Below are 22,939 nucleotides of genomic sequence, written 5' to 3'. Positions count from 1 at the left end.
TAGCCCCGCCAAACGCGACGGTCGCTATCCTACACCACGACTGTAAGAGGGGACCGAGACGTCAAACAATGGCGGGAAATAGATGCCATGCGATATATGCGTAGTCACAGTGTCACTGTGCAGACTGTGTTGTGTGTACCGTGTACGTTTTGTAATTGCCACTTGCTCTTCACCGTAGAAAGTCCATCCCCGACCCATTGGGTAATCGACGCTACGAAGACCCTTCGCATTTGACTCGGGTATGGAATTGGAAAGATCATCGAATTGGCAGAAATGTATCGAGACTTGGTATCATAATAAAAGATAATTTACAGTTTGAGACGGTGCCCCATCGTGAGAATGAAAAGTGAGGGGGTTCCCAGGAGAAGAGAGAAAAAACACATCGCGATAGGGTCGCTTTTTAAACAGGACACAGACGACCGTTCTGATCAGGTAGACCATCCACGCTCTTGACTTGCCAGTTCTCACTGCCGACACCAGTGGGAGCGTAGAAGAGTCCGTAGGGATCGTAACGCTGCTTCAGCTGGTACAGACGGTCATAGTTGGAGCCATAGAAGGCCTGCTGGAAGTTGGGCTCCAAGATGAGCGCCTCGGACATGTAAGCACCCGACTCCGGGCAAGTCTTACGCCAGGGACCCAAGACGTCGTTGTTGAATTCTTCCATCTTGGTCAAAATCTCTGCGTCGGTGGCAGTGGCATCCCATGAGGTGGAAGTGATAGCGTGCATGAGAGCGTTGCGGAAAGCCGGATTGGCAGCGTCGGAGGGGTATCCCGCAGGCAGCTCAGCCTTCATGTTGAAAGCAAGGAGAGCGTGTCCAGAGGTCAGAGTGGATCGAAGGGTGTCAAAGGTCGTGTTGAACAAGGTCTCGTTCTCAAAGTTGGCACGAGGGAACAGACGGGAGCCGGTCAGCAAGGTAGTGCTGCCGACAACCTCGAGAGGGAAACCTGCATCCCAAGCACCGTAGAAGTTATCGTAGTACTTGGAGTCGGCGGAGATCTCAATGCCCAAGGCCTTGAGGTCATCAAACCACGGCTTCACAAGGGCGTTGAACTGGTCCACGGTGTGGTTGACAGCAAAGAAGGGGTTCATCAGGAAGGTGAACTTGTCAGCTCCCGTGGGCAGAACCCAGAAGTACGCATAAGTACCAGCATCCGCGTGAGCGGGGAAGCGCGTCATGTACGAGCGAACACCCTCGAAGAAAGCGTCCACGGAGACAGTGGGACCAGTGGCGAAGCTGAACTTGGACAGAGTGACGCCAACCTTAGGGTGGACGCGAGAAATCACGGAAGTGACGATACCAAAGGTACCTAAAGGTTAACCAAAAAAGTGTCAGCCGACAATATCCTCAAAGGAAAGGAGGGTGGAGCATCAAGACTGACCACCACCACCACCACGGAGAGCCCAGAACAGGTCAGGATCGCTCTGCTCCGTGACCGTCACGAAGCGACCGTTGGCAAGGACGACCTCCATGGCCAGGACCTGATCAGCAGCCAGGCCATAGATACTGGACATGGGAGAGTGACCGCCACCGAGGAAATAACCACCAGCAACACCAACAGTCTGTTTGACAAGAGAAAGAAGATCAGTCCCGACGGGCCTCCAACAAAGTCTGCACAGAAGTATTACGAACCTTGCCCTCACCACCAACGGCGGTAAAGCCGAACTTGTTGGCCATAGCATAGATTTCTGAAGCCTGCACACCGGCGCCCATCTTGACTGCAGGGCCAGAGTAGCTGGAACTGCTGTAGTTGGGAATGTAGTCGAGTTCCTTCATGTTGTGAGTCCAGATGCCGAGAGCACCGGCACCAGTAGACTTGCCATTGAAGTCATGACCAGTGTTCTTGACAACAAGACGAAGATTGGAGATACGAGCAAAGTTCACAGCTAGTTGAATCTGAGCCACATTGCTCACATTGACAGCGTAGCTAGAATAACCACCAAGGGTACATTCGCCGGTGCCGTTGACATTAGGAAGACACGATCGGCCCTCGAAGAGAGGCCACATCACCGAGGCCGAGTCGGCAGCACTAGAGAAAACCTGTAAGCAGGGGACCTAACATAACTAAATAATCAGACATGCCAAAAGTGCAGGATTCTTACTGGAGGTTGGAGTTGGTCCAGTTCTTGGTGACAAAATCGCACTCGTTGGCGTCATACTCGGACCAGGAAGGGTAGCAAGAAGCAGCCAGAGGCACAGTCTTGATCAAGGCGCCGCCCAGGACAAAGTCAAAGAGAGACCACACGAATTCGGCCGGCCAAAAGAAGTCCCCGGGGAGGGACTTGCATCCAAGTTGACTGCGAGTGACAAGGGTGGAGTTGTCACTGGTGCCAAAATCGAAATATTTGGACTGGTTCTTGTCCAGCGAGGCCAATGCTTGGTCGGTCAGCTGAAGAGTCTCACTGGGAAAATATGGGACACCAGCATCGGAGGTCGTCGGCACTTCATCTGCCAGTAGGCCATTGACAGAACCGGCAAGCGTGAAGGCTCCCAGCAGGGATCCTGTCAGAAGGTTTCGCAATGCCATTGTGAAACACCAAAGTCTGGTTCAGGAGAGGACAGAGATCTGTTGCTGCAACGTCAAATTGGGGGGCCGGAGATCAACACAGACGGTGAGCGTCTCCGAAACTTTTCGAATCGAGTATCAAGCTGAACTCGATGAAAAGGTCGATGGTGGTGCAAAGGCCAAAAACTGACGCGGAAAATGTCGCCTTCTTAAAGACGATTCTTCAGTCTCCCACTTTGTCCCAAGTACATTGCATGATCCGCTTATCAACACTTCAGTCACCATCAAGGGGCACCTACACAGAAGCACTAATGGAACTCGTGGGCCACGCACGATCCAAGGAGACGGGTGGCGGGATGTCGGCAATTCTCCACGGATTATGGCCCCGGAGAAGCCATGCAGATTGGTTCGGAGATGGACTATTGGACCCAAAGCAAATTGTCTCTCTCGGAGTTACTCGAGCGAAGCCCTGACTTGTCTCCGCTGCTGCTCGGCCTCACTCCACATCAGACCGCCCGCTTGTGGACATCTTCTTATTCCTTGACAACGACCGGAGCCAATCGTCCTTCACCTGCGGCGCGCCCACTTGCCTGATATGGTCTTTGCCGCGGATGGCCCGATCCTTCATCTCGTGGTGACAACCGTGGTTGAGCGCAAAGGTTCGAGTCTAGAGACACAGCCGAGTTATTGCTGATAGGCTTCAAGATTGTCTCGGATGGCTGTATGGCGACGGCGGGTCATTCGCCTTCTAGCGCAAGGCTTCATCGACTGCAGGCCAGTCAAAACTGCCGCGAGGCGTCCCTTGGCAACTTTTCCGATGGGTTTCCTCGCGTTGAATCGAGCATCAATGGTGGGAAATATTTCCCGCATCCGAGTCTGTTTCCATGTCTGGTGAAGCACGGGCACATGGTTCTCGACGCAAGATATTTGGATACAACGTGCTATGCATTTACACCATTATGCCTCCATAGTGCATAGCCCAAACACATTAGACGTGGATCGAAGCCGGACCGTCACATATTTCACCAGCCGAGGTTTGGCGATCAGAGATCATCCTAAAAATGAGGTCGGTCCACGACTCTACGGAATCCAGGACGGATTCACAACTGATACACAAGTCCGTGACTTGTGCCAGAGCCTTCCGCCTGTTGTCCTGCGGGATGCAGTAACACAACAGTATCTCAGCTCTGGAATCGCCTTCCCCGTTACTCTTCAAACTTTGAGACATGAAGACCGAGCGGTGGTCGGGTCTCAAGGCGGCACGATGACTTTTCATTTTGGCTCGGAGAAACGAGCACGTATGGATATTGCCACAGGCCATCCTCTACGGTTGGATTCCGCCTGCAGCAATCTCTTGTGGCAGTTGGTGCTTCAAACCCGGAAGAACGCATCACCTCACATGCGGAAGAGAGGAGTGCGAGTGAAGTCGTATCTCACGGCCCGGTGACTCCGTACCATCGATCGCACGTGGCGGATCTGGCGCCAGTCGCTCTGTGCTTTGCTTCTGGAACTTCGACTGCATACTGTAAATAGTTCGATTCAGGTCCCACTCGAGCGCTACCCAAACTTCTCCCTCCCCCTCCTCGTGGGCAAAGAGAGGAGAATAGGGACAAGGTCTGGATCAAGCTCAACGCGGTCAGCGATGTTGCGCCGCTAGCGCGAATTTTGTTCGAGTTTTGCTGGGTATGCGACCTTCCTTTTTGCCTCTTCCTGTTTCCTTCTCGGTGAGAGCTCCGACCTCCTCCCCGAGAAGTGGGTTCGGTAAACATTCACCCGCTGGCAGCCTGGCCCCATTTGTTGTCTGTCCCGAGTCCTGACAGCACGTCAGTAAGGCCCTGATTATTGGCAGTTTGGCACAGTACCGGTCCTCCCAGTTCTGCTTCAGTGCTTTGTCCGACACTAAGATGACAAGTGACTAGCTTGGAGTTACCCCACTCCACTCGCTGTTCAACCGAATCGGCCGGATTGACAGATCGTGAAACGCTCAGACCGGAATCAGAGGCTTCCGATCGTCTGGATCAGGGACCCTTTTTTGCGAGGCCAATGGGGTCTATACTTTCGCTCTCGAATAATACGACAGCGAAATGCATTATGCGACTGGGCACAATGGACACTGGACAGGGCCCCATCAATTGATTTTCATTGAAAAAGATCGTGCAGCACGCTCTCCAGTCTGGACAATGATCAACAATGGACCGAGTCCGGCCGACCATGCCAAGGCACGATCTGCAGATGTTCAACCTGAAGAAAATTGAAGTACAGCACTGAGCAGTGAGCACAATATGCGCCATGCAGGCTGTGAAGAACACTGTTTTGCCTGCCAATGACAGGCTATCTGGTTGCGCATTCCCCACTATATTGCCCAATGTGGCTGCCAGCCAGGATCTCCAACGGTCCAGCAGGCTGCCAGCAGCCACGAAGACTTCCATACCGTCCATACTCCATAGTCCATACTCCATACCCTCTTTTCTTTCTCTCGTCTACCCACAAACGCGTTTGCATTGCTCAGGTGTGGATGTGGAATCCGGCTCAGGGTTAATTGCCGCTCGGCTCTGTGGCTGCCACTGATGGGGAGATATGGACGCCTCATTCACTAGTACCTGATAACCTGATCCTTCGCACGGCAATTCCAATTCAGAACCCTAATTGTGCTAGTTGTAAAGTGTACTTAGTACTACTATTCACTGTTGTTTCATGGAGTCCTGATGCGGTAATCGCCCTGAACGGAGGAAGATCCGGTTCCAGAAACCTCATTCCAAAGCTAAGCACACTCTCCACCTTGAATCAAGCGCAGTAGCAAATTATAAGAGCCAGACCGAGTCCTTCTGTCGATTACTCTGACATACATCGACTAGTGACCATGGATCCGAGATCGTGATGTGCTGATCTCTACTCTATACGGACAGCTCTGAATTGGAAGTTGGGAAAGGTGTCTCAGATACAATCGAGCAGCCGTTCTCACCTTGTCAATTCCTGGACCGTGCCTGCATCCAGTCCTTTTACATCCGTGGCCCATGCAAAGAGGAAGGCGGTCGTCGTTTGACAAGACGCAGCTCGACCGCTGAGGACTTCTTCCGCAAAGACAACCTACGTACAATAAATAGCCTAAGCGAACATCCGAACGATGCACCTGCAAGTTGCAACTTCTTCCCACGCGGAATCGCACGTTGTGTTCCTCATTTCTGACATGACTACTAGTATAACTAGTATAACAATAGTCTCCGCTTCTCGCTTCCATAGAGCTCGCTGATTCGTGTTCATGCAGAGTTCGGTGTAATTTCCCAGCTCGGAAATACCACTTGTGGATCCATCGCTTCGCTGGAACGCCAAGTCAGCCCCCGAAGCTAAATTGGTGTCTCGGTTGCACGCTATGGTCCCAAGTCCAGGCGAGTCGACGACCCATGTAGGGGTTTTCCGTGTAGTTCTTACATGAAGAGAAAGAAAAAGGGTTCTCGGGGGAGATTTTGACCTTATCCATGTATACAACGTTGTGCAGGATTACAAGACAGAAAGGGTAATTAGTGGAATGAGGAATCACTGTAAGTTTAATGGACCATGAGGAGTTGTTTTCTTTTCGCCTCCTCTCGTCTGTCGAAGGAACACCTGGGGCCCACACATACTTTGGAAGCCAAACCCAGTCTGTTCCAGATGCGAGCCCGCATGTGCCCGAGAAACTCTACAGCAGCAGTAGTAGTAGTAGTAGTGTGGTGCTGTGGTTAGTGGTAGACTGGTAGCAGGAGTGGTAGATTACCTGTCCATAAGCATGGCCTGCGGTCATCTGTCTTTTACATCTTTCGCAGGTTGCCTAGTCGGAAGCACATCGTTCCCCAGACCATGGCGGCGAACACTCGTTTGCAGAACATTGCTCTGGGGATCTTGATTCTCTTCACGGCTCTTGGCGGAATCGCAGTGATTCTTCGACTCTGGAGTCGGAAGATCAAAAGATCTGCGCCGAGCGCTGGTATGTATCTCCAGAGACTCCATTGATCGGCAACGGCATCGGCTGATAGATTGACCCAGATGATTATTTGATGGTGGTGGGATATGTATGCGCATTCAATCTGCTCTCTTCTGCTTCAGCGTTGAATTCACAAAGACCTTGCGCTTACAATCAGTCAGGTGCTATCTGTCATTCAAACAATCACATCATGGTATTGTGTGTGTTCCTTGACTCTTACAAGGGAAGCGACCATCGGCGATCCAGAAGACGACTGACTCGAAGAAATTCCAGACATCAAGGCCAATTTTGTCGGTTGGCACTATAAAGACATCCCACCGACGGAGTATGATCCCAAGACAGCGATGATTGTGAGTGGAATTGCCCTTACTCTTTGAAACAAATGGACCTTTGCCCAATTGCTCAGAATATGGCGAATTTGAACTGACTATTCTTCGCACAGTGGAACTATGTCGTCCAGCTCGTTTACAATCCCGCGTTGACATTTATCAAACTATCGATCTTGCTGTTTTTGCGTCGACTCGACAGCCATTCTCGAGTCGTTAGCATTCTCTTCTGGTTCGCTACGACCGTCGTCGTCGGTCTTTTCGTCGCCGTCCTCTTCGTCGATATTTTCCAGTGCCAGCCGGTTGCCTACGTCTATGATAGCTCGATCGAGGGCAAATGTATTGCTCAGGGTGTCTTTTACGTATCGACGGCCGCGTTGAACTTGTTCACCGATGTTATCGTGATGGCCATTCCGATCATCATCACCTGGAAACTTCAGATGCCAGTCCGACAAAAGTTGGCTGTGTGCTTGATTCTGTGTCTCGGTGGAATGTAAGTGTTTCTTCTCGTTTCTCTCACCCGAAATTTTGCGCGCCACGGTGGACTATTGCTGGATCAAGGAAACACTGGTTGCGCGTCTCGAGAGTTTCCTACTAATTCTGTCCTTCTGTATCATAGCGCGACAGCAATTGGAGTCTGGCGTCTCGTCATACTCACCCAAGGCTTCATTCTCCATATGCCCAACCCTGATCCCACATACAACATCAGCTTCGTCTCCTCCGCCATCGAGTGCAATACCGCTGTTCTCACCGCATGTGCGCCCTCAATGAAGGCCATTGCCCGCAGATACGTCCCTCGTCTCCTGGGTACTTCCCGTCGCGATACGTCTGGTTACGGTGCCGGAACCAGTGGTTCGCGCAGCCGCTTCCCGGGCTCCAACCTGTTTTCCGGAAACAAGTCCCAGCTGCGCTCCCACGCAGACGACGAATATGAAATGGCTGATCCAAACAACGGAGTCTCGGTCAGTGGTGGCAAAAGGAACAGCAGTGCCTTTGACATGCGCAAGTACCGTCGAAATGGAGATAGCGTTAGTCTGAGCAGTGGGAGTCTGGAGGGGGCCACGGGGATTGTCAAGACTATGGATGTTTCAGTCCAGTACACTGGTGGCGAAGGTCCAAGGGATGACGGGCGGTCCAGAGACAACAAGCATTCGAGTGTTGATAGTCTTGTTTAGGCCTGTTGCCTCAGAACACAGCATCCTATCAGGGTGCTGGCGGGGAGGGGAGGGATGAAGGGGGGGGGGGGGGGTGGGAAAACACAAGACCTGAGTTTTTCCCGAGCGCTCGTGGAGAATGACGAACTCCTTGCCTTGTCGACACTCGGACGCAGATGCCGAAATCAAAATTAATTTAATATACGCCGAGTCCTTGGCTTGCATTGCTGATGGCGGGATACTTCTATCTTGTAATTAAACCGCCGCTAGACTATAGTAATCCGATACGTGCGGTCCTGGGCATCGCTGTTTCTGGTACAGTCGTCTACATCAACCTCCTGAGCAAGACGATGCTCGTGATCCTCCCAAGACTGATCCAGTCGAGAGTCGGTCCTACCTAGGCTAGAGTTCGATACGCTTGCTCAAAAGAAGAGCGGTTCATGAACTCCTCTTTCACGCAAGGGTCAAAGTCCTCAGAATCCCGCACAAGGGCAACATCACAGACATCCTGCAAGCCTACCTGCATACAACCGAGAGTCGTTCGTCTCGTCTTGTCTCTTGCAGTCTCTTGCATTCGCTGCCCGACGCATGCAGCCCCCAAGGCTTAAGTCTTGCGTCTTTGCACATTGAGTAGGGCCCTCGAGCCCAGGTATGAACACACGGATCTCTACAGCTCTCGACGGATCGCTATCAGGGAGCGGAAGGACGTTGTGAGAGAAGTTTCTCTATACAGGGTCTCCAGGGGTGCCGAAGTGGCAGATTCAACGCCACTTCGACCGCACTATAGCAGGATTTGGCGGCGAGCAAAGTCCCTAAGGCTCCCGTCTCTTTCGAGGGCTGACATCGCTCGCTCTCTCTTTCTCTCACTCTCACTCACACACTCTCTCTCATGGAGCTCGTTCACTATTGACCGCGTCATCTGGGGTCCCAGACATCGTCGGCTGCCCTTGTGTACTTGGGGACAGGCTACTGTCGAGCGTGGCTCCCTCCCCATCCCTATGTGGGAAGCCCAAAAGACTGTTGCGGATTCAGCAATGCCTTCCTGCTACGAGAAAATCGGAGACACATCGACAGGGGTATTTACTTGAACGGTTATAATTGTGCGTCAGAATATTTCAGGCGTCAGTCGAATGACCAGGCTGAATTCCCCGCTAGCTCAAAGTTGAACTCCTTGGAAACCCGTGAACGGTTCCAGAAGGCAAACTGTTTAGCTGCGAATTGTCCAGAAGAATTCGCCGCAGCAACGTGCTTTCATCCTCAGAGCCAGCCCATCTGCCCTGCCACTCGCGAGAATAAGACTCCATAATGTTCAGTACTCCCGCCACGCAGATTTGCACCCTTTCCGACTGGATAATGGATACCTGTACTACGCGCCTCTGGAGCTCTTCTAGGAAATTCTCTCTCTCTGCTCTATCCTTCACTGTAGCCTGCCTAGCTGTAAGTAGGATATATGACCTGATGGACACGTTAAAATCATCGAGATCGCTTTCTTTCTCGGTCAGACGAAGTGTTTGTGTTTGCTCGACCGCGATAGCAGCTAGATACTGTACCTCCTTTTCGCTTTCAATTTCTTCCTCTTATCCCCTCAACGCGGCCATTGTACCGATCCCCCCGTCTGGCCATCCAACGAAGAGATCAATTTAGGGTTTATTGAAGTCTTGTCCTGAAACTGGGACGAGATACTGACTCTCTAGCTAATAATACTTCTATACTCCTATTCTGACTAACACACCAAAGGTAAAAGGACCAGGTACTCGTTAAATTTGGTTGAGCTGATATCGTGATAGGGGCTTGGAATTTGGTTAGACCTTTCGGTAGGCCTTATGAAGACTCGTTAACGTAGCTTCTAGGGTAGTCAAAGCGAGTTTTGTTATAGTCGTAGATGGTAGAACTAGCTGTATTTTCTATTTATACATGATAGTGTAGGCCTATCGCGGAATCCTCATGATCTAAGTAGATCCTACGAAGGAATGACGAGGTCTAAATGGCGGGTAGGAGAAATCAGGAAGGTTCTGAAGGTCTGGTAGGCGGTAGAATCGCGCTGTTCTAGGCCGGGACAGGAAGGATACAAAGTATTAGGAACGCCAGGCGGAGGCGTGTAGAAGATCAGAATATTCTTGGTAGATCGTAGGAAAATCCGAGAATGACGGTAAGTTATCCTCGAGTAGTAGATCGCACCGATAGAAAGCCGCCGTCAGTTATGCCAGGCAGGTAGAACACGTCTAGAGAGCTAGTACCGCAAGCGTATGGGTAGAAGTATTTAGTAGAGTATCGCCGAAACCAGTCTCGAACTCTCGACAAATTTATTGACATACCGATTGAATCGTAAATCATCCCCTCCGAATGAGAAGCCATGGCAATGAAGCTTGTCTGCGGCCTTGTTAAGCGAGAAATCGTTGTTTAGCGCGTCACCTGCATAAATGAACACGATTCACAACACATCTTCGTGGGAGACTATTGCTAAAATCCCGCTTTCAGCATCTGCACGAGATTGGTCCGCAATCTCCGTACTGAATCATGGGGATAGACGGAGGACAGCGAACAGAAGGGACAGAATCTTTTGCAGGAGTGAATATTCGAAGCTGAATTATATTCTCAAGCAACGCATACGCCGCGCGACGACTTTAATTTTATCTTTGGCTATAGTGGAGCATGGTGCTTTAAGCAATGCGCACCTTGTCACATGCTACTTAGGCTATTAAGGATTACGTATGTACCACACGCCACCCGTGACATAGCGGACGGGGTACACGAGACGTAACCCACGAGCTTCACAGCACCTGAGCACACGACATTCAGGCTCAATAAAGGCGGCGTAGTAGGCCTTACTCCAGAACGGAGGCCAATGGCCACTATTTTCCGTCGTACTTGGGACCTGGTGCAATGCCCACGACATATTTGAGTTCTGAAAACCGACGGCAATATTATTATCGTCACCGTACACATGTGACCTGTCCAAGCTTCAGAGAGTTCTTGAGATGGAAAACACGAATTCTTCAAGATGCCCTGCACTAATTGACGTTTGAGCAACTGCCACAGAAGAACTCGGACAATGAGATCCGAAGCTTTCAGTTTTCCTCATCCTCTGGACCTTTGCCAGGAAATCCAGATTTTTCATTGAAGGAAGACTGGATCATCGTGGGATCTCGGGGCTACGGAGATCCAAGAATTGTTGAGCAGGACTCTAAGACGGTCGAATCTGTCAAACACTTGCTTTGATTACTGGGCGCCTGTATTCATTTTGATAGTGTCGGAAGATTCTCCCGTGGATTTCCACTTGCGGCCATAGTGACCTTCTTGCTGAAGGAACGGAGACCCACGAGTGATTTTAATTTCGATACCAGTCAATCTCTATCCCGTAAACTTCCTCTGGTGATTATCGTCGGCGCTTGGGGATTTGAAATGCTAATTTCTCCCATAGTCACAGTGATTCTCAATTTAGATCCGCGGTGCTCTTCAGCGGGTTCCAATGAGAGCATCCTCACCTGCGGTCACTATACAGTCCCGGCACAGAGACGCCGTCCTTACATGTCATAGGAAGGTTTGACGCTCGGATCCTGCCAGCTCAGACCTTTGAGCTTACATCGTCGTGTATCGGATCCATACGATTCCACATCTTCGGCTCACACTACATTCCACACACAAAGACGTTGACTGGAACCGTCAAGGCATTCGTGAGGGCCCACCTTTTTGGCAACGGCACAGAATCTGAGGAAGACTGGGAGGAATTGGATGATCCCCCTGAGATTTACAGGATAGTTCTCGTAGAATAGATCAGTTTGGTGCATTGAGCTTGCCATGGACTGTTGGGGATGGGTCCGGCCTTGCCAGCGCTTAGGTCATATATAAAGCTGTTTGTTGAGACAATCGTCTTGACGGGAAATGTATTGCTATCGATGAATAATAAGGATGGTGCAGCATTGCGAGTCGGGCTCCCAATTTGAGTTAGGTCCATGAACAGACATCTAGAAAGGTTCAGGCCGGAATAATTACTTTGAGCTGTGTCGCTTGGTGACTGAAAATCACGGTTGTCGCTGCGAGATACAAGAAGAGACTCGATGGCAGCTGTGGTTGATTTATGCTATGGCTTGCAGGAAATTAGCCAATGGTAGCAATGATCAGGTGGAGAAATGCAGGTTCCCCCCATGGACTCCAACGACTTACTCCAACAACTTACTCCAACTTTTTTGTGCCTCGGGATAGCTCAGCTTCCCCTCATCGAAATCCCCGCTTCCATTGAGATACTTGATTGTCTTCAATTCTCCTCGCATCCTGGGCGTCGCATTGATCCAGACGATACCATCTCTACAAAATGGTGCAGCAATACGAGCTACCCTTCAAGGTTCGTACTCACACACTGCCTTGAATGCTCTTCTGTGCAAGGCCCTACATGCGATGGCGGTGGCGATCGGGCGGATGACCGATGCCGTTAGCAGTGGGCGAACTTGCCAATCACAGACTAACACGCCGGACGTATTCCTAGCTCAAAGATCCCTCTCTCCTTCATTTCGATTCTTTTATCGGAAACAAATGGGTGACAGCAAAGAGCGGAAATCGCTTCGAGGTGGTTGACCCAGGCACCGACAAGACATGGGCGAGCTGCCCCAATAACAGCGCCGAAGATGTCGACGCCGCAGTCAATACTGCACATGCGGCCTTTGAGGACTTCCGCAAAGTAAACCCTCGTCAACGGGCCAAATGGCTACTCAAGTGGCACGACTTGGTGACGGATGCCAAGGATGACCTGGCGCAGATTGTCACGCATGAGACTGGAAAGCCCCTCGCCGAGTCACATGGAGAATTGGATTACTCTCTCGGATTTCTCTGGTGGTTTGCTGGGGAGGCAGAGCGCATCCAGGGATCCATCTCTGTTCCAGCAGCACCCAATCGTCGCCTGTTTACTATCAAGCAGCCGATCGGCGTGGCGGCTGCGTTAGTACCCTGGAACTTTCCTATAGCGATGGTGCTGCGAAAGGTTGGCGCAGCCATGGCAGCTGGATGTACCATGATTGTCAAGCCCAGTCCCGAGACACCTATCTCGGCACTTGTGCTAGCTGAGCTGGCGCAGCGTGCAGGGATCCCAGCTGGCGTGTTGAACATCCTGACGACGGATTTGGAAAACACCCCGTCTCTAAGCGAAGCTCTGTGCAAGCACCCGCTCGTCAAGAAAGTGACCTTTACCGGGTCAACCCGAGTCGGCAAACTTGTAGCTGCTCATTGTGCCCAGGGCTTGAAGAAATTGACCCTTGAACTGGGAGGCAATTGTCCATTTATTGTCTTCGACGATGCCAATCTTGATCAAGCGCTAGATCAGCTCATGGTCCTGAAATGGCGTCACGCAGGTCAGGCTTGCATCACGGCGAACCGTATCTACGTACAATCCGGTGTCTACGATCGCTTCGCCTCCATGCTGAAGGAACGCACCAGTGCCCTGAAAGTGGGCCATGGCGCTGCCGAGGGGACAACCATGGGACCTCTCACTACCCCACGCAGTATTGACAAAGCCGTTGCCCAAGTGGAAGATGCCCGCAAGCACGGCGCAGAGATTTTGCTGGGCGGCAACCGGTTGGCTTCACAAAAGGGATATTTCTTCGAACCGACCATTCTCACGGGAATGACAGACAAGATGCAGATCTCTCACGAGGAGTCTTTTGCCCCAATTGCTGCCTTGTATCGGTTTGAGAGCGAAGACGAAGCGGTGAAATTGGCAAATGCGACCAGCATGGGACTGGCAAGCTATGCATTCACCAAGAATATTGACCGAATGTGGCGTCTTCTGGAGAATCTCGAGGCTGGAATGATCGGTATGAACACCGGTAAGTGTTTGGGAATCCCCTTCCTCTTTGATCCGAAATTCAAGCATGCTGACAATTCATGTGAAGGAAACCAATCTGCTGCAGAATCTCCCTTTGGTGGCATCAAGGAGTCAGGCTATGGCAAGGAGAGTGGTAAAGATGTTGCTGTCAATGAGTATTTGGTGACGAAAACAGGAACGCTCACAATTGAGGGCCAATATTGACGACTTGAGACATACGATTGGATCAGAAGCAGTACAGTTGATTTTGATCAAGACCCTATCTATAAGCTAAAACGCTTGAGTACTGGATGAGAAGAATACTTTACTGCTTACAGGAATTGGAACCAATTCTCTCTTTGTATGGGAGTTATTGTTTACCTCCGCAGGCCATATGGTCCACCGTATTGGAACTCAATTTCAATTTTCGTGCTGTGAATTCATTTCTGAGCCACTAATGGCAGCTCTCTGTGAACCGAGAGGGCTACATTGGGAGTCCGATCTCCGTACCTGAAACATCAATTGTACTAATCGAGCGCATTGTGATTGATTGTGATATACTCCATGGAATCTGTACGAGAGTGAACCGGGGTTTCGATCTAAATGCGATTTTGGCGACGCGAAGGAAAAGCTAGAATTCAAGTGAAACTGCTCTATGCATTACCAAGGATTCAAAGTGAAATCGAGATGCGTTATCGGGAGAGGGAGCCAAAATCCTCCTTCCACCTCAAGAGATACCTCGTCCAGCGCTCATAGCTGGCACAGTAGCCACATTCAAGGGTTTGGGATACATCCGTCAGGGAGGCAATGCTCCTCATTTCACCAATCCTGATTCATCTCGATATGGTCTTCCAACTTCTGCAAGTCTATGCTGCTGCCACACCGTCCTGCATGGCTTTGAGATGCTCGAACTTGTAGGTATCTTCGCCCAGCGACCATGCCATCACTCCGCCGAGGTTCTTGGCCTTGACGATATCAGCAAACTTGCGAGTGATTAGTTCTGGGGTATCCCAAGTCCAGAAGAGATTGGTGGTCTCGTCCCAGTAGTACTGGCCGCCAGCCTTCTCATCGGTCATGCCGTCCTTGACCGCTCGGCGCCAGGAATCAGTGATAGAAATACCCTTGCAAGTACCGTAATCGGACTGGCAGCCAGCCATGCAGAAGTCATCACCGGTGCCGCTTGGAGAAGATTAGCGATAGTCAGACACGATTGTTTGATTCGATCCCTTCAGAATGAGGATGGACTCACCAGTTGCCATATTGACTGCAGCATGATCCATTGGGACACTTGGAGCCCTCAGAATATCCACACTTGCCATTGGAAGAAGCTTTCAGATTGGAAGGGGGAGCAGCCATGTTTCCCTTCTCGAAAGTGAAAGCACCGCTCTTACCGTTGTCACTACCATCATCATTCTCCAGCTTGACGACGTGGCAACCGATAGGGTGCTCTTTGCAGTCAGAGTTGGGGTCGGTGGTGAACCACTTTGCGTAATAGGCGAAACCGAGATTGAGCTTCTCTGGGGGAGCACCGATGTCAAGATACGCCTGAATGGTTTTCAAAGAGCCCTCGACGTCAGTTTGATGAGCGGTGACATTGTCACGACGGTTCATCAGATCGTAAGTCATGACATTGACCATGTCCACGGATTTGAAGATCTCCGGTCCTTGCTGTTTGGTGAAGGCGATGAAGTCCTGAAGACGACCAGGGGTAGCGATTGACAGAATCTTGTCACCGATAGCCTCGCGGATGGCCGCTAGAAACTTGGGGTAGGTCTCGATCTCGCCAACTTTGGCGGAGTTGGGAACTTGCTTGTAGTCCTGGCCATTACCACCAGGGTATTCCCAATCAATGTCTGAAATCCGTGTTAGTCACCGAAGATCTCTTGTCTGGGCAGTAAACGGTTCATACCAACGCCATCGAACTTGTTCGCATCCAGCATCGCGGCCACGTTCTTTGCAAAGCGCTTGCGCGAGGCGTCATCCTTCGCTCCGTCCGAGAAACCAGCAGTATCTCCCCAGCCCCCAATGGCAATCATGAGTTTGGTGTTCGGGCCAAAACGCTTCCGCATTGTGTCCACAGACTCAAATGGCGTGAATGAGGGCGTGGAATCGGAGTTGAAGATGCTGGTAGGAGCAAATGCCATGATCGCATGGTCAATACCACCTGTCTGATCACTCCCTGGGAGATCGACGGTATGATATCTGAGACTAACGTTAGTGAATCAACAATACTGCGACTGGGCCATCACGTACTGATCAATATACATGCCGAAGCGCAGCGCAGCTGCACCTTGAGCGGCCAACAGACCGCAAGCCAAAGCCTTCCACATCATGAATGACCGAAGAGCAAGCAAAGACTACAGTGCCAGACTACAGGATGAAGAGATAATCCAGGCCCCAGATTGTCCAGAGAAGTCAAAAAGGAGCGGTAGAAGACGTGGCACCGATGCAAAAATTGTGAGAGGTAATGAACAATCTTCTGCCTATGAGCAGATCAGCTCATCGACGTTCTTAAAGTGTTGAGCGCCCGAAGTATGAGTGAGAAGAAAGCACGTCCTCGGATCGACAAGCTTTCCAGGTTTCGGCTGCTTTTGCTGATCAGAAGACCCGCATCCTTCACAATAAACAGTGCGACTCAGTCGGATCGCCTGCGATGTTGGAAAGTAATGCGTGGAGTGCATGCGCCATATCGCATCCCTGTATTGATGTGGATCCCATACCACAGGGCAGGCCACAGATGTGGGAGCTCGGAAGAAGAGAGCATGGGGAAAACACATCCAAAGGAGAGGGTTGCCTGGCCGTCTGGAATGCATAGCACCCTCAAGCTTGAAGTTGTAGAGTGCCTCATTATCTGCCGTCAGTGACCAGCTACATATTCAATTGTCAGAGTTCCAGAGCAAGCACTGACACCAGCAGGAGCCATAAATTAGACTTCGCGTCAAGAAGGGATCATTGACCATGTTGTCATGTCACTCCAGGCGCCACGCCATTCCAGAGCCAACAACATTCCTGCGCCGTTGAGGAATCTTGTCCCACCAGGAATTGCCCCCATCATGCTTCGGGGGCAACCGTCAGTGACAGGGCTCGGCCAGTACCACTCACCCTGAGGCCGGTCGAACTATCAAGAACATACAGTAGTAGGAGAATCTGTTTGAACGGGAGGACCTTTACACCAAGATTTATCTCAGTAGAAAACCACAGCAACACGAAAAAAGAGGCAGTTCGGAAAGATGAAAGCTTCTACAGACTTGACAATGCAGAACTGATGGGGGTATCGAACCCGAGCTAATAACGTCGGGTGGTATAACAATACAAATGGCATCGAGATGATGAAGGAGAGGCCTAGATCGACCGCCAGAGACTCAGTTCCAATGTCGTCGGATAATGGGCCGTGCGGGATCCCAGGGTCCAATGACCACATTCTTGTATTTTTGCAGACTGATGAGCCACCAGCTGCAGCCACCCATGGCGAAGGCAGTCAAGAAGCTACCAAGGAAAGACCCAACAACTGCGGAGCCCCAGCCTCCACCTAGCGTCGTGCCGACAGCCCCTCCAGCAATCATGACCAGAGCAAGTGTCAGCAGGACATGACCCGTCCAAGACTTCTGTCGCAGTTGACGTCGAAAAATGGGGAAAAGGCCAAAGACTTCCATGGAAAAGAGCATCAGACTGAACACGTGAGTGGTGGAAGGCAGGCGGGACGCCAGCACGGTAGACGCCATGACCGCAGCATTGGTTGAAAGGGAAGCTGGGAATTTCGTTGTGTCACCGGCACCTTCGCCGCTTCCATAGTCGAACGAAAAGATATTCATAATCAAAAGCCAACAGCTCAACGCCCAGATCGAGTCACTAGCGGTTGACTTAGTCAGCGATTTCAGAATAGGGCTTAGTCCCAGCAGCGAAAAATATATCAAAAATGCCGATTTGACCGTTGACAGACGCTGGCGATTGCGTGATGAGAAGAGTGAAGCCCGCTCTATCACCGGCACATCCGCGTGAGGCACCCCACTGCTGGGTGAGAGAAAGGACGCCGCAGAATGCGTAGCTGGGTCTGCGATCCCATAGAAAGCCCCGGGCTCGTCAGAAGTCAAATGAGACACGTCTTCCTTGTGATGTGCAGTCGGGGACATAGACAGGCCAAGTCCGTGAATGGTATCCGCTTTCAGAACGGTAGACTGGTGGTCAGGGCCGGATGGATGTGGCGCACTTGTCACCGAGCTCGAGCTAGACTCGTCATCTCCACCTCTGACACCGACTAGATTCCGTGCAAGCTCGGTCTGCTCTTCCCAGATCCAATTGTCCCATAGGATCCAACCCATGGCTGTGCCCACACTGCCCCAACAAACAATTGAGACCGGGCTCACCCGGTCCTGAACAATGCCCACAAAACAGCAGATGAAAATGACGACTGAACAAACATGCTGGACGATGACAGTCGAATCGGCGACAAGCGGCCAGAAATCATAGGGTCTCACCCGTGGGTTTCTTTGAAGATGATCCAAGAATGTCTCGGTGTCGGTGTAGTTGTCCGGATCTATACAACAAGGTTAGACCTTAAATTGTCACAGGTGCTGCGCATCTCCTGTAAGTTTCTTCTGATGAGTTCCATACAAGACTGTTTGACCCAAAGCAGCTTTTTCCATACACCCTTTCGTCTTCGACGCGAGCCAGCGGGACCAATCTTCCTCACGTCCTTGCGAGTGACATCGTGGCCAAGATTTCTGCGCGGCGGCAGCAATGTCGCGACACCTGAGTCGGCTGCCCTCAGGGAGCGCAGACCGTCTTCATAATTGAGAGGTACAGATCGTACCCTGGACAGAGAATGGGCGAAATAGGCATCTTCCGGCGCAAGACGATCGGGATCAGGGATGCGATCCGGTCCGGGAGGATTGGTGTCCGATGCTCGATTAGGGTGTGTGTCAACAGGAACAGGAGGTGGAACTGGGGAGGTGGGCGAGGTTGGGGAAATCATCGAGCTTTGGGGGCCAACATGAACGCACCATGGTGGTTGAGAGGTCGATGGAAGGCCGCTTACGATTTGGAGGCGTTTGGCCATGCAGATCGTGCCCTCCCACGTGTCCGTGGCAGTAGGTCATGTGACTGGTCTGGCCAGGACTGCCGACATGCGTAGTACACTATTACAAGCACAAAGTATGGTCAAAGTCCAACTTCTCGAATATCAAATTCAGTAGATTCATTTCAAGAGTTCCTCAGATGTGCCTGGTGAGATTCAGCACGAGAGGTATCGAAATTACTGTGAGCGTTATCTACTTTGACGGAATCTTCAAGGTTGGCTAATCAACCGATTTCAATGAATCTCATCGATACTTCACGCAGGCCTCAGGAGGATTCCTTTTTTTTGCTAATTTAAATGGATGGTAACATATTTTTTGGCATTACCGCGAAAGGTGATTTGCGCAGTTCTCAAGAAAATCGACTCACGTCAGGTGAAATAAAACAAGTCGAAAATGACATGGCTATCAGCGATGTGGTGGACGTTGAAAAGTTCCGTTTGGCTTACTGAATGGGTGATAGTATTACCCATCCAGAGAACAAGTACGCTCGTGAACCGAGAGCAATATGCCAGCCGAAAATCCACAGAAACCAGTATCCTGCTTCCGGACGAGCCATGCTCCACGATGTGGCTCGGGACCTGCTGGCTGGAGCTCACATTCTCTGGACTACATCGCAGGCCGGGTCGGAATGATTGGGGCTGGTCCTTGATATGCGCACCGAGTACTTGATCATTTCGCAAGTGTCGGATGGGTTTTGTACAATGATCGCGACCGGGGCTCATCTGGATTGTTATCGAGGAAGCCCCGACACATCTGGTGAGGTGACATTTGCCGTTTGATTCCGACTCTGAATGTCAAAGAAGTATACAACGTTCTGGCATATGAAGCAGAACGCATGGATTAAATTGCCGGAGAAGGTGTGGGATAGTTGTCAAACAGAAGTCTCATTCCAGTGCCGAGTTGTCTCGCTGAAGATGATAGATATCGACAAAAAGATTTAGAAAGCTGGCTGTAAAAAGCTTGCTATGTCATGCATTCATTACTGTCACAGGGTATCGTTTGCTGCTTGATAAACGGAGCGCAAGAGAAAGGAATGGTCGAGAATTTTCCCTATGGATCAGGAAAAGCTTGGTGATGGTTGAGAATTGCTGGGTTCTGAATTCAGGGCAATATTTCGCACAGCTTGTGGAGCTGCTATCTCATCAACACTGTTTCTGCGACCCCAATTCTGAGGTTGTCGACGAATGAAAGCGCCAACTGCGCCTAGGTAGCCTTCATGACGCAAAAAGTAGGCCTGTTTCTCGCCCTTGGACCAAAAGCGAATGGCGTATGAGAGGGTGTTCATAGTCTGCCGGTGACCACGAATGAAAGAACCTCCAAAATAGATGTGCTTCACTTGGTGTTTCTCTGATTGCAAATAGGCGATTTGACCGATATTGTTACTGATCCAATCGATTAGTGCGAGCTTCCCTGCGATGATTGCGAATTTTCTTACCTGATGGCGTACAGAAGGCTGCGGCTCATGTCCTCGTGTCGGAAGTTGATGCCCCCGTTGCTGCGCTCGAATTCTTCGTCGTGAATCAACCCCTCGCCGTCCTCGGCGCCTCGCTCGGCTGCGTTTTTCAATCGGAAGACTTTGCCAAAGGTGCTTGCGATCGCTGTGCTTTTGAGCCCGATCTTGGTGTAATCCATGCCATAGATGTCGCCCACGAGCATGTCGACTCCCGCATTGTCTCCGCGATCAGCCATAGCCAGCATATCGTCAAACGTTCGCGCGCCGGTCAGCAATGACATGAGCCCCCAGAAGGTACCACCTCCAAGGTGAGTACCTCCCACACGCTCGAATTGCCGCGGACCAGAGACCTTGATCATGGAGACCCCAGAGCCTATGTTCACCAAGAGATAAGGGTATACGTCCGGTCGCGCTTCGGCAAATTGCATCGGTTCAGACTCGTTCTCGGTGTACACAAAAACTTCATTCGGTATCTCGGTGATGAAGAAGTCCAGGCCTGTGAGCACAATAAGAAGCCCCAAAATTAGCTGTCCGGTGCTTTCCCAGGGGCACGCCCACTGCCGCTTGTCCAAGCACCTACCAATGATGAGACATTCCATTTCCTCCTCTCGCAAGATGTTGACGTCCAGCGCCTTTTTCAACTTGTCATAAAACTTGAAAGCACCGCCTCCTGTGGCCACGACACACAATTCGTCTGGAGAAGAGCCATTGCGCTGCTGTTGTTCCTCCTTTAATTGACGGATGAAATTGATGCAAATGTCGATCCGATGTGTTTCGAAATTGATGAAATTTAGACGACCACCCTGGTCAGCCGAGTCCAATTCTCGTGTGAAATACACCAGCTTTGCTAGCGACCCCCCGATCTGGGTAAGAGGATTGTAGACAGTCAGCGATGCTCCTGCGCGTGCTACTCAAGCTCAATTGCCTCTCCGTCGGCGGGATTTGCGGGGATGGACGGAGATGCGGGGCATCAGGCTTGAGAGAAGAAAAAAAAAACTCTCAGGCCGCTTGGGGGCAAGGGACTCACATCGACAGCAATATGGCTCACCACGCCGGTATGATGTGGCAGACGAATATCTTTATTTTCGTAGTGCACACCCTCCGCTTCGACGGGGCTCCGTGACCGAAGCTCATCGTCGATGATAAAGGCGCCGGTCACATTGATCTTGACTGCGCCTGGATTGGAGATGGCCTCCTCGAGGCGTGGGCCCTTTCGACGATGATCCGTTCCCGTCGCTGTGTCTGGGGGAGGCATGGCGATTGATAATGCAACAATGCAAAAAAAGCGAGAGGCCTATGGTTGTAACAATGTGTAGGAGGGATGAACGCAAAGCTCCTGGCGGTTGACCGAGCCCGTGCCCACGCTTACTGCGTATATTTCCTTCTACCCGTTTCCGCTGCCCCAGCGGGTTCGGGGTTCCACTTGTGCCTCTGGGAGATCGCAAGGGGAAGACCCTCCCCGCAGTCTCAGTCCAAACCGGCGCAAACTTGGAGACCGAGGGCCAGTTGTGCTTCCGAGGTTCACAGAACGACACTCAGGCCACTGTGTGACCCAGCACGAAAGCTTTCCGGGCCGACCGAAGTTGGCCGCAAGAAGCCGACAGATCTCTCTCCAGACTTACCGAGGGGTCCGAGACTCCGGCACACTCACAGTCACACGACTGTGCCAAGGCCGCCAAAGATCTGGAAACTCTCATTCTGCCGATGGAAGACGTACCGCTTCTTGATCGGCCTCCTGGCACGTGAGCAGCTCAGGACGAGTCCAGAGCTCAGCTCCATCGCAAACGTTGAAGCTTCACACGCGTGATTGAAGCTTCATGTCTCAGGCTACGAGTCTCCACTTGAATGTCCCTGTGTGGCTTCAGTCTTGAAGGCTGAGATGGAAGGCAAAGCAGCAACCCGCTGGTTCTGCCTTGGCTAGGCACATATTTCTCGCTCGATCAATGCCTGAGCAAACATTGCGTCCGTCACAGACCTGAATGTCTTCCACGACTTTCTTCCGCCACCAAATTGAACGCTGCCGAGTATTGCGTAGCTCAGATTCCAGATATTCAGGACAGCGATCTTCGGATTCAGAGAAGGCCATTATAATCACATTAGATTTAGCTCTGTACGGATGACACTTGCTTACCTATTCCATACCCACTCTACAGGCTGACTGATGCAACTGATGGGATCTTTATGAGTGTAGGAATCTATGGAAACCTCATACCTTTCCACCTTGAGTCATTCAAAGTTCTCAAGCAGGGAAGCGCAGATGCGGGGGTGGGATGCAGATGCCGACTTTCCGCGCGCCAGGATGGGATGAGGTTTCCATTCCGGCTCAAAAGATAAATTTCTGTAGACTAGGTGGTAGGTAGTAGGTACTCACAAGAGAAAGCCTGTGAGTTGAGCTGTAATGGATATGATGCAGGTGGAATACTTTGGTGATGTACTCACCTAGGTAGCCGTTCCCGCAGAACACATATAAATATCTTCAGATGAGCGCAAGTTACACAGAGTTCACCACCTACCTAGGTACCTACCTACCTACGCTGAGTTGAGACAATCAATGCGGCATCTTCACCACCTCGTCCAATTTCAACATGATGGAAAATAAGACCGATATACCAGATATCTTATCACTTCTATTGACTGCGAGACTGATCTTAGATTCCTCTTGAAGTTCGTCTCG

At 51.1% G+C, this 22,939-nt stretch overlaps 8 protein-coding genes across 8 annotated transcripts; 3 read left to right on the top strand and 5 right to left on the bottom strand.

Moving 5' to 3' along the window:
* Positions 1 to 400: 400 nt before the first annotated feature.
* Positions 401 to 2,526, bottom strand: N7539_009333 (FAD-dependent oxidoreductase; the record flags this gene model as incomplete). Its single annotated transcript, XM_056938928.1, has 4 exons — positions 401 to 1,308; positions 1,381 to 1,561; positions 1,632 to 2,028; positions 2,102 to 2,526. The coding sequence occupies 4 exons, from the start codon at positions 2,524 to 2,526 to the stop codon at positions 401 to 403; spliced, it is 1,911 nt and encodes a 636-aa protein (XP_056786305.1).
* Positions 2,527 to 6,339: 3,813 nt separating this feature from the next.
* On the top strand, positions 6,340 to 7,964 carry N7539_009332 (uncharacterized protein; the record flags this gene model as incomplete). The annotated part of the gene is made up of 4 exons (XM_056938927.1): positions 6,340 to 6,466; positions 6,737 to 6,813; positions 6,906 to 7,282; positions 7,409 to 7,964. The coding sequence occupies 4 exons, from the start codon at positions 6,340 to 6,342 to the stop codon at positions 7,962 to 7,964; spliced, it is 1,137 nt and encodes a 378-aa protein (XP_056786304.1).
* Positions 7,965 to 9,094: 1,130 nt separating this feature from the next.
* N7539_009331 (uncharacterized protein) lies at positions 9,095 to 10,353 on the bottom strand (the record flags this gene model as incomplete). Its single annotated transcript, XM_056938926.1, has 5 exons — positions 9,095 to 9,517; positions 9,547 to 9,633; positions 9,676 to 9,763; positions 9,908 to 10,102; positions 10,259 to 10,353. Coding segments are annotated over 5 exons (888 nt in total), but the record flags the coding sequence as incomplete, so codon positions are not given.
* Positions 10,354 to 10,826: 473 nt separating this feature from the next.
* On the top strand, positions 10,827 to 11,716 carry N7539_009330 (uncharacterized protein; the record flags this gene model as incomplete). Its single annotated transcript, XM_056938925.1, has 3 exons — positions 10,827 to 10,889; positions 10,971 to 11,144; positions 11,420 to 11,716. The coding sequence occupies 3 exons, from the start codon at positions 10,827 to 10,829 to the stop codon at positions 11,714 to 11,716; spliced, it is 534 nt and encodes a 177-aa protein (XP_056786302.1).
* Positions 11,717 to 12,255: 539 nt separating this feature from the next.
* Positions 12,256 to 13,962, top strand: N7539_009329 (NAD-dependent succinate-semialdehyde dehydrogenase; the record flags this gene model as incomplete). Its single annotated transcript, XM_056938924.1, has 2 exons — positions 12,256 to 12,285; positions 12,427 to 13,962. 2 exons carry the CDS (start codon positions 12,256 to 12,258, stop codon positions 13,960 to 13,962), a joined length of 1,566 nt encoding a protein of 521 aa, XP_056786301.1.
* Positions 13,963 to 14,603: 641 nt separating this feature from the next.
* On the bottom strand, positions 14,604 to 16,067 carry N7539_009328 (uncharacterized protein; the record flags this gene model as incomplete). The annotated part of the gene is made up of 4 exons (XM_056938923.1): positions 14,604 to 14,916; positions 14,987 to 15,590; positions 15,647 to 15,939; positions 15,991 to 16,067. The coding sequence occupies 4 exons, from the start codon at positions 16,065 to 16,067 to the stop codon at positions 14,604 to 14,606; spliced, it is 1,287 nt and encodes a 428-aa protein (XP_056786300.1).
* Positions 16,068 to 17,099: 1,032 nt separating this feature from the next.
* Positions 17,100 to 18,709, bottom strand: pigc (phosphatidylinositol N-acetylglucosaminyltransferase; the record flags this gene model as incomplete). The annotated part of the gene is made up of 2 exons (XM_056938922.1): positions 17,100 to 18,271; positions 18,349 to 18,709. The coding sequence occupies 2 exons, from the start codon at positions 18,707 to 18,709 to the stop codon at positions 17,100 to 17,102; spliced, it is 1,533 nt and encodes a 510-aa protein (XP_056786299.1).
* Positions 18,710 to 19,869: 1,160 nt separating this feature from the next.
* Positions 19,870 to 21,520, bottom strand: N7539_009326 (pantothenate kinase; the record flags this gene model as incomplete). The annotated part of the gene is made up of 3 exons (XM_056938921.1): positions 19,870 to 20,194; positions 20,248 to 21,128; positions 21,293 to 21,520. 3 exons carry the CDS (start codon positions 21,518 to 21,520, stop codon positions 19,870 to 19,872), a joined length of 1,434 nt encoding a protein of 477 aa, XP_056786298.1.
* Between the last annotated feature and the right edge of the window lie 1,419 nt (positions 21,521 to 22,939).

Source organism: Penicillium diatomitis (assembly GCF_028827545.1).
Source record: "Penicillium diatomitis strain IBT 30728 chromosome Unknown utg000015l_segment0_segment0, whole genome shotgun sequence".
Taxonomy (NCBI): domain Eukaryota; kingdom Fungi; phylum Ascomycota; class Eurotiomycetes; order Eurotiales; family Aspergillaceae; genus Penicillium; species Penicillium diatomitis.
The sequence above is the reverse complement of the archived record's forward strand: the minus strand, read 5'-3'. Positions and strand labels throughout refer to the sequence as shown.